Below are 10820 nucleotides of genomic sequence, written 5' to 3' on the forward strand. Positions count from 1 at the left end.
ATGTCCAGTCTGAACGTACCTGCTGTTGTCATTCTTGTTCCAGCAGGGGTAAAATGCAGAAGACTAATGGGTCACGGTGAGTCCAGTGCTGTTGTTGAACGTTAATATGCAGTCATCTGAGCAGAGCTTTACTTCTCAAGACCCACAATGACTACCTGCAAAGTTCATTAAAATGTGAAGTGGGTGTGAAGTTTTAAAGTTTACAAACTTCTACAGGGGCATCTCAATAAATTACAATGTCGTGGAAAAGTTATTTTATTTCAGTAATTCAACTCAAATTGTGAAACTCGTGTATTAAATAAATGCACTTTTAGAAGTCTTTGGTTCTTTTATTGTGATGATTTTGGCTCACATTTAACAAAAACCCACCAATTCACTATCTCAACAACATAGAATATGGTGACATGCCAATCAGCTAATCAACTCAAAACACCTGCAAAGATTTCTTGAGCCTTCAAAATGGTCTCTCAGTTTGGTTCACTAGGCTACACAATCATGGGGAAGACTGCTGATCTGACAGTTGTCCAGAAAACAATCATTGACAGCAGTGACCACATAAAAGATGCAGTGATTACATAAAGTAAAAGACAATAAAGTGATGTAATCTAGCAAACAGGTTTTCCTGGAAAGAACACAACAGAGACTCTTTAAGTCTCTTAAGATTACCTTAAGGCAATAGCTCACTCAAAAAAAGGAAAATTTGTTGAGATTTTGCTCACTCTCAGGTCATCCAAGATGTAGATTAGTTTGTTTTTTTCATCGGAACCGATTTGGAGAAATTTAGCATTACATTACTTGCTCACCAATGGATCCTCTGCAGTGAATGGGTGCCGTAAGAATGAGAGTCCAAACAGCTAATAAAAACACCACAATAATCTACAAGAGTCCAGTCTATCAATTAAGCTTTAAACATTAATCTTTTTCATTATTTTGCATCCTATAAGCTCACCAAAGGTGAACATTTATTCAAAAACAAATCGGTTGTCTTAAATTTGGCAGATATTATAGTGACTAGTTAGCAGACTACATGTCTTGTTTAAATAACATGTTTTGCTATGTGATTCTAATGGTTTTTCTAACATATACTTATGTTGTGGCCAAAAACAGCAGCTTGTTTTGAAGACACCATAGAGCAAGAGGAACTGAACTGTCACAACAATGGTTGAGCTTTCACTAATCATACTCTATTGTCATTACATGCTTAATTACATTGGCTTACTCATCTGCATATTTGTCCTATAGGTCTAAGGCTATTTCAAGCAAACATTTGCACATATCACAACAGTTTTGCCAGTTAAACAAATATCTTGACCCAGAAACGTCTAAACTAATTTACGTTATCTAAGCATCTTCAGAAAAAGCAGAGAAACAAAGACCAATCATCATTAATTACCTTCAATAATCATACTTTACTGACAGGTAGACTATTTTTTTGTATAAGATATAAAACCAGAAAGGGGGAAGGGAGATACCTTTGGATTAAAGTAAAACAACAATTTGTAAGCAAAATTGCTTTCTTATGTTTACATCTAAACAACACTAGCCTTCATTCAATTTAAGAGTGATCTTCATCAAGATTTAGTGTTGAAATACATGCCGTTCACACTTTTTTTATTATTTAAAACAGTTTATTCCAAAAATCTCCTCATGGAAAAATGTGGTTCCTTGAAACCTGTCTGTTTCATTCATTCACATAGAGGTGTAAGTCATCTGCAAAGGTAACACACTTATTTTAAATGCATTTAATGTGAGTGCAAACAACTTAATTAAAGACACCAGTCTGACTTCACTATTGGCAGGCAAATAAACACGAATTAATGCTGCAAGGGTGCCAGTTTCAATGTTTTGAAACCACAGGACCGAGTATTCATTTCAGAGCAAATTACAGATGCATCCTTTCAGTTGTCGTACAGAGGCATGGCAAACTGATGATGTATGATTCAGGGTAGATCAAGAGGATATTAACATTGTCATATGCTGGCCATGAGATGAGCTCATGGAGGAAGATCAGCACATTTCAAACAGCAGCCACTTTCACATTTGTGTGTACTAAGCCAGTCATCTGTCTGCGAGGAGAAGCTGATTAGCTCTGCACTCAAAACACCAAAAAATGGTGTTGAGGTCATGAAGGAAGGTGGCAGATTAAATTAGGAAAGCTTTACATAAAGCAGGCTCTCAAAGTGTTGTTATTAACTTCATGGGCAAATCTCTGTGGACTACTGCCGTTTAAAAATGTAAAATTATTCAGCCTCTTATTTTTTTTCTCCTTCATTTTTCAAATATGTTTCTTTGACGTATTCAAAAGCCAGTAGTCAGATATTATAGGTAGGACTGGATAAAAATATCAGTTTTTAGATTAATCCCAATCGAAGCCCCTAAAGGGATGTGGAGATGGTAATTTTTTTTTTAGATGGGATGAAAAATTATATTTCAATGCTTTTGCATTAGCTTCCAAAACTTTTGTGATGAAAATAATATGCAGTCGCAGGAACAACAATATTTTAGTGCTTTTGTGTTTTGCAAGAGTTTCCTGGGGGAATGCAATACTTTTGCAATAGAACACAAAAGCATTGAATAATAATTTTTCTTCTTGTGTCCTTTTTTTCATCACCATGCCCCCTTAGGAGCTCCATAAAATCTTTATTTGAACACATTTTGAATGTCGATATCGATAACATTTCAAGCTCAATCTTTTACACTGTGCACTGCTTGTGCTTCAGTGGCGGCCTCCATGCGCTATTCTAAATCACTATTAAATCTACAGCTACGACACAAGTCATATATCATATCTGAATTTAATGTGAGATTAAAAAGCACATGCATAGCGAAATATTGGCAATGAAAACATGTTTTTTTATTGAGTTATCATCACAGGCTGCTTGCAATAACATATAGTGCAACCTGTGAAGTCTGATTCACAAGCAAATGACTCTTATGAACTGAATCTTTTTAGTGAATCAACAGCATACAGATTGACCAGTGTGTTCCAGTTCACATATAAATTACCCTTTTGGGCCATTCAAACATTCAAAATGCTCAATCTGGGGTTCTCAACTCTGGCCCTCAAGGTCCATTTTCCTGATGAACCCTAATCAAACACACCTGAACGGGCTAATCATGGTCTTCAGGATCACTAGAAAGTTACAAGCAGGTGAGTTTGATCGAGGTTAGAGCTAAACTCTGCAGGAAAGTGGACCTCGAGGGCCAGAGTTGAGAACCCCTGTGCTAGGTTCCCTGTATCGTTTCCAAAAATTATTTTCTCATTTTTAGTTATTATTTATTTAGTATTACTAACATTAACTGCACAGTAAAGTGCATGCAAGAATCTCATTGAGTTTTCTGCCATGGCCTTAAAAAAGGACGATATAAATCAGAGGCAATGCAGACTTTATTCTCAGAGGAGTCTACAGAATGCAGTGTGCTTACCACAGCTCTTCATGGACTAGACCCAGCGTAAGAGCCCCTGTGGGGTGGACCTGCCGGCAGGGATGGCTTTTCCAGATGCCAGCATGGATGTCTTTTTTGTGTCCGGACTACAGCCTATGTCCAAGGTGAACCGCAGAACTTGTTGAGCCAGGAGGCTTTTCCTGCACTCAACCTGAAACATTATGCACAAATATGCTGCATGTGGCCCCAATCAATGACGTGCCCCAAAAAGTACAGCTGAGAACATAGACACTGAATGGCAGCTCCTGCCAAAGCACGCAACCCGGCTAACGAGCGGCTGCCTGGCGGGCACATGGCGTCAGGGCGCTTGTGCGTCACAAAAGGAAGACAAACAGAGGCCAGCTGTCAGATTTGTCCTGATCTCAATTTCAGTACTATTGCAACATAAGCTTGGGAACTGGTCAACAGCCCAGGGATGGTCAAAAACAAACTAAACACAAATGCCAACCACTGAGACAGAATGTTGACTCTGGCTGGAAAGCTCTACACATGTTCGCTTCCTGTCTTAGAGGCTATGCCATGGTTACAGTGAAAAATATAAGCAGGCTGTGCCATGCAAGAGACAAATGATAGACTAAAGACAAGGTTAGGTGGAGACTAACAACATGCTCTCCTTTGATTTATGAAGTAACCTCATGTTGGATTTTGGGAAGTTCTTGTTTTGAACATACAGGACATTTAATCCCTATGTGCATTGAAATGCATTGACATTTCATCTGTCTTTCCTTTAAACCAGTACCCGGAAGATAAAGGCCTTCTGTGAAGCACTAAAATGAAGTTGGAAAGCTTTGAAGCATTTATGCTTCTCTGCCGTTCCTTTATGCGCACAGTTGTAGATCAACAGCGTCGACAAAGCCACTGATTAATCTTCATTCTGCATCCCGTTGACGTAGGAAATATCACAAGTCTTTACAATATCTGAAAAATATTATTAAGGCACAAATGAGTAATGGAAATTTAATAGCATTCCTTATTTGAATGATGGAATAAGCAAGTGAAAATGGCTTTAAACAGTAGGCCTAGTGATAGCCTCGTAAATCAGAAAGTACAAACCAACAATTCAAAACACATAACAAACAACTTCCTCTGTATTTAAAGTGGCTAAACATGGAAATCACAAGCTTGTAGCGAATCAGCTCATGGGGAAATATGAATAATTAACCATAACTAATTATGATTAATTATTAATATTTTAGATCCACTGTAGATATTTAGCTGACCACTCGAACTAAGTATGACACGCAAGTAGACACTATCCACGTAAGCAGTCTGATGATCTCAGAGAAGTATTGTGCATCAGCTTTAGCTATAAAATGTGCACATACCTGTTTATTGAGATAATCATCTCCTGCTGTGTAATTTCTGTGCAGAGGGTGGAGTGATGCTTTTAAAGTGAAGAAACTGTCAAAACTCAAACAATGTGAGGAGTTAAAGGGATAGTTCACAAAAAAAAGGAAGGGCCCGTCCTCCTAAAGTCCTTCTTTACAATCATTTACCCAAGAGTCGAAGACAGCGAGTAGCGAGGCCGCTGCGATGTCATTTGTAAGGTCGACCTGTCCTCTCTGAGATCTCTGATAAAAGCATTTTAAAAAAAGTTAAACAGCCCAACTTTTACAGTATATATATACATATACACAGTGCTGTGAAAAGGTTTTTGCCCGTTCCTGTTTTTAAATTTTTTTTGCATATTTGTCACACTTAAAAGATTCAGATCATCAATTTTGGGAATCCAGCGAAACCATGGTCAGAGCCATTATCCACAAACCTTCCCAGGAGATGCCGGCCAACCAAAATTACTCCAAGAGCACAACGACGACTCATCCAAGAGGTCATAAAAGAACCCAGAACAACATCTAAAGAACTGCAGGCCTCACTTGCCTCAATTAAGGTCAGTGTTCATGATTCAACAATAAGAAAGAGACTGGGCAAAAACCGCATCCATGGGAGAGTTCCAAGGCAAAAGCCACTGCTGACCAAAAAGAACACAAAGGCTCGTCTCTCATTTGCCAAAAAATATCTTGATTATCCCCAAGACTTTTGGGCAAATATTCTGTGGACTGATGAGACAAAAGTTGAAATTTTTGGAAGGTGTGTGTCCCGTTACATCATCCGTAAAAACCAACAGAGCATTTCATAAAAAGTACATCATACCAACAGTCAAACATGGGGGTGGTAGTCTTGCCATAATTGACGGAAGCATGAATTCTGCACTCTGTCAGAAAATCCTGAAGGAGAATGTCCGGCCATCAGTTTGTGACCTCAAACTCAAGCGCACTTGGGTTATGTAGCAGGACAAGGATCCCAAACACACACCAGCAAGTCCACCTCTGAATGGCTCGAGAAAAATTAAATTAAGGTTTTGGAGTGGCCAAACCAAAGTCCGAACTTAAATCCGATTGAGATGCTTAAACAGTCCATTCATGCTCGAAAACCCTCCAATGTGGCTGAATTAAAACAATTCTGCAAAGAAGAGTACGCCAAAATTCCTCCACAGCGATGTGAAAGACTCATTGCCAGTTATCGCAAACACTTGATTGCAGCTTTTACTGCAAAGCGTGGCACAACCAGTTATTAGATTTAGGGGGCAATTACTTTTTCACGTAGGGCCAGGCAGGTTTGGACAGCTTTTTTTCCCTTAATAAAAGAAATCATCATTTAAAAACTGCATTTTGTATTTACTTGCATTATCTTTGTGTAATATTAAAATTAGTTTGATCATCTGAATCTTAAGTGTGACAAATATGCAAAAAATTTGAAAAAACAGGAAGGGGGCAAAAACCTTTTCACAGCACTGTGTGTGTGTATTTTATCTATATGCTTCTAAACAAGGATGTAACTCAAGAAAAGAGACCTGCCTATTGTGTTTAATGGGTTAGAGCAGTCTGTCTCTCTCCCTCCCTTCATAATGACTCAAAAGTCAACAAAGCTTTATGTGCCTGATTGTTAACAATCGCAATATATCAAGAACTTGTACAAACATATAATACAGACTATAAATAAAGGCAAATAATATTTTTCTTAACAAAATTCAATAAAATAAGATACAGTGGGAATTTAGACTCAGACACAATTTATTTTGCATATATAAGGACACTTATTAGTACTTTTTTTGCTCATTAAACAAGCTTTACAAAAGGAAATGAATTGCACTTTTGTAAAATGTAATTATATGCAATCACATGAGATAAAAGTAATAAAAAAATATTATTCTACATGGACCAAATTACTTATAATGGGCTTCATTATTTCAAATGACCAGCGGTGTCATGCAATTGGCTGTTATTGTTATTAATAGAGTTACTATTAATAACAATAACATTAAAATTTCAGTCAGTGCTCAGGATGTTTTAAACATAAGCAAAAAAAGTAGCAATAATATAATACCAAATATATAGATAAAACATAACAATTGTTATTGGGCCACTTTTGAGTTTTGTGCTAATAGTGATGATCATCCTTACAAGTCCTTTTTTAGAGATTTTACTATATTTATTAATACACCCTTACAAATAAAGAAAAACAAGTGCATGCTCACATATTTACAGCCCCTAAGGAGCCCTAGTGGTTTTGTAATTCGTTGCTGTGGGTGATTTTGAAGGATGTCTGAAGGATAAGCATGCTGTTTGTGTAGTGTTTCCAATGATTATGTAACTTAATCCAGCAGGATTTAAGTACTACAACAGGTAACATCCTTGACATTTCTAGTAAATATTCATTATGTGATTAAGATGGTGTTTAATTAAAACACAAATTAACTGGTAATTGAGTAAATTGCTAGATGTGATCAGGGTTGCCAGGTCTGCACAACAAAACTAGCCCAATGTCCAATCAGAAATAGCCAGAGAACTAGCCAAATGCCTAATCCCAAATATCCCAAAACCCCAAATATACCACTCTCATAACTAAATACAAATTTAGTTACGATTATGCTTTGTACATAATTTCAACTTGAAAATCACAATGTAGGAGACTGTAAAAAAATATTTTTTTCCCCCGAAGGTAAAGTAAATAAAACAAAGATTATTGGAGTATGTTTTGCAAATTTCATATTTAATTCAATGTCTTGCCATTTCTTTGTAACTAATTATGAAATTTACTAGCAATTTTTGAATGAAAATTCATTGTTTCTGCACTATTTGTTTCAGTGTATAAATACAATTACAACACAATACAGTGTTTTCATTAAGGAGTTTACAGGAGCTCAATGGTTCCCAACCAGTGTCCTCTTAAAAGCTCATCATCTAGAACAGTTTTATTATTGGTAGAATATAAAATGGGTAAAATATTTTAGTACATGCATTTCAGTCAAATACAATTTGTGCAATATGACCTTTAACCTGCAGGAAAAAAATTAACCTGTGAAATGAAAAGACCTATTCAAAAAGCTTCATGTGTTTTTTTTTCCAGGATATGGCCACACCGTTCCTCTCTCGGATGGTGGTAAGGCCTTCTGCATCATTTACTCAGTGGTGGGAATCCCGTTCACCCTGCTGTTCCTGACTGCGATGGTCCAGAGGATCATGGAGTTCAGTACCCGCAGGCCCGTGGAGTACCTACACCGGCGCTGGGGCATGTCCAAACCTCTGCTGGCCACCCTGCACGCCACTCTTCTGGCTATAATAACCATCTCCTGCTTCTTCCTCATACCTGCCATCATCTTCTCAGTACTGGAAGAGGACTGGAATTTCCTGGAGTCCTTCTATTTCTGCTTCATCTCTCTTAGTACTATTGGCTTAGGCGACTATGTACCAGGAGAAGGCTATCATCAGAGGTTCAGAGAACTCTATAAATTGGGTATTACATGTAAGTGCACAGTTTGTTTAATTATTATTGCTGTACAGAGTCATATATTGTACATTGCATTTTACTTTTACTTTCTTACATTTATACATGCACTACTGTTCAAAAGTTTGGGGTTGGAAAGATTTGTAAAAGTTTGTGAAAGAAGAAGATGCTGATTTGGTGCTCAAGTAGCATGGTTACAGGAGAAACTGGTGCATTTTTTTCAGAATTCTTTGAAGAATAGAAAGTCCAAAAGAACAGCATTTTTTTAAATAGTTTTTTTTTTTAAAGTTCCTGTCACTTTTGATTAATTTTATGCATTAAATGCATTAAACTAATTTATGAATGCATTTGTGTTGAATAAAAGTAATAATTTAATTTAATTAAAAAAAAATTTACTGACCCCAAACTTTTGAACAGAATTTGATAGAGACAATGAAACATGTAGCAGAACTTTAACTTTGGACTTGAACTTTAGCTTCTTTAACTTTGATTGAACTTTATCTAAGGTCTTAGGTTGCTTTGTTAACTTAGTGTTTGCATATTTAGATAAATTTTTTTCCAAAAAATTAATTGACCGACGCCCCGAGTAATACCACCACAGACCCCTTAAAGGAACACTCCACTATTTTTGAAAATAGGCTCATTTTCCAACTCCCCTAGAGTTAAACAGTTGAGTTTTACCGTTTTCGAATCCATTCAGCCGATCTCCGGGTCTGGCGGTAGTACTTTTAGCTGTAGCTTAGCATAGATCATTGAATCTGATTAGACCGTTAGCATCTCGCTCAAAAATGACCAGAGTTTCTATATTTTTCCTATTTAAAACTTGACTCCTCTGTAGTTACATCGTGTACTAAGACCGACGGAAAATGAAAAGTTGCCATTTTCTTGGCCGATGTGGCTAGGAACTATTCTCTCATTCCGGCGTAATAATCAAGAAACTTTGCTGGCGTACCATGGGTGCAGCAGGCGCAATGATATTACGCAGCGCCTGAAAATAGTCCCCAGCACACTCCCTGTGTAAGCAGGTGGTCACTTTGGTTATGCTGACAGAAGTTAGAGTATTTTCAGGCGCTGCGTAATATCATTGGTTCCTTGATTATTACGCCGGAATGAGAGTATAGTTCCTAGCCATATCGGCCTAGAAAATCGCAACTTTTCATTTTCCGTCGGTCTTAGTACATGATGTAACTACAGAAGAATCAAGTTTTAAATAGAAAAAATATAGAAACTCTGGTCATTTTTGAGCGAGATGCTAACGGTCTAATCAGATTCAATTATCTATGCTTAGCTACAGCTAAAAGTGCTACCGCCAGACCCAGAGATCGGCTGAATGGATTCGAAAACGGTAACACTCAACTGTTTAACTCTAGGGGAGTTGGAAAGTGAGCCTATTTTCAAAAATAGGGGAGTGTTCCTTTAAGGGTCGCTTTCTGTTTCTCTTTAACCTTATCTGTTTCTCTCTTGTACAGTCTACCTGATATTGGGCTTGATCGCGATGTTGGTGGTTCTGGAAACCTTCTGTGAACTTCAGCACCTGAAGAAGCTCAGAAAGATGTTCTACTTAAGGAAACAAAAAACAGAGGACCAGCTTAACATAGTGGATCATGATCACCTCTCATTTGCCTCTGTGTCCGACCAGGCAGCCTCATTTAGGGAAGATAAGACAGATATGTTTCCTGATGACATAGTCTCCGCCTCACCTACTACCTCCAATGGACCAATGGACCGATGAGACATACTGAAATTCTGTGTCAAGAAACAACACGTTAATGTTTCTGAAACATCTCCGCTAAGAGCATAAATGTATTGTTAGTGTACTCTGCTGTCAAGTTAACCGAAACCAACCATAGATACGAATACTTGAAACACGTGCTGAAGGTAATTTATTATGGAAAAGGATTATATGAATTTGTAGAATACATAATATCATATGAGATCATTGTTCATGCAGCTGCTGAACTGGAAAACATGTGACCAGGGTTTTGTGTGTGTTTGTGTGTGTAGGTAAAAGATAAATCCATCCATGACTCCGAATATAAATAGTTAACTGGTAAGTGGTCATAGACTAGTATTACATACTTCATATGCTGTTCTTGTTAGGTGACTTAAAGGGATCCACATCCTGTATTACAGATGTATTAATGGAAATCATGTCTTCAGGTTACTAAGTCTGTAGACGTTGCTTAAGGCAGGAAAACACTACATGACTTTTATACCAATTTTTGCCCTGATTTACAGTCTGGACAAGTCAACACTATCAGTCTACTGATTTTAGGCAGTCGAAGTTGACAGATTTAGCAGAAAATCATATAATGTGTGTATGATGGGCACAGACTCAATTTTTTTTGATTCAGATTATGATTCCATCCAGTCGGAGAATATCAAATGTTTGATATTTAGAGCTAATTTTAGAACACACATTGTTTTCATTTGTCAGTAAAAAGGCACACACTTCTGTGTGAGTTTGTGTTTTTAGAAAGACTTGAAAATCTGGTGATGTTTGATTCATAGACCTTTAGTCATTTTAAAAGTTGTGTGGTGTATTCCAGCCTTTACTCTATTCAAGGTCTGCAAGTGCACGATGCCTA

General features: G+C 37.3%; 1 protein-coding gene across 1 annotated transcript; it reads left to right on the forward strand.

Moving 5' to 3' along the window:
* On the forward strand, nucleotides 1–10603 carry LOC107581628 (potassium channel subfamily K member 1-like). The gene is made up of 3 exons (XM_016267253.1): nucleotides 1–76; nucleotides 7855–8250; nucleotides 9702–10603. Exons 1-3 carry the CDS (start codon nucleotides 1–3, stop codon nucleotides 9962–9964), a joined length of 735 nt encoding a protein of 244 aa, XP_016122739.1. The 3' UTR covers nucleotides 9965–10603.
* The last annotated feature ends 217 nt before the right edge of the window (nucleotides 10604–10820 follow it).

Source organism: Sinocyclocheilus grahami, unplaced genomic scaffold (assembly GCF_001515645.1).
Source record: "Sinocyclocheilus grahami isolate Dianchi unplaced genomic scaffold, SAMN03320097.WGS_v1.1 scaffold36.1, whole genome shotgun sequence".
In the NCBI taxonomy this organism is placed as follows: domain Eukaryota; kingdom Metazoa; phylum Chordata; class Actinopteri; order Cypriniformes; family Cyprinidae; genus Sinocyclocheilus; species Sinocyclocheilus grahami.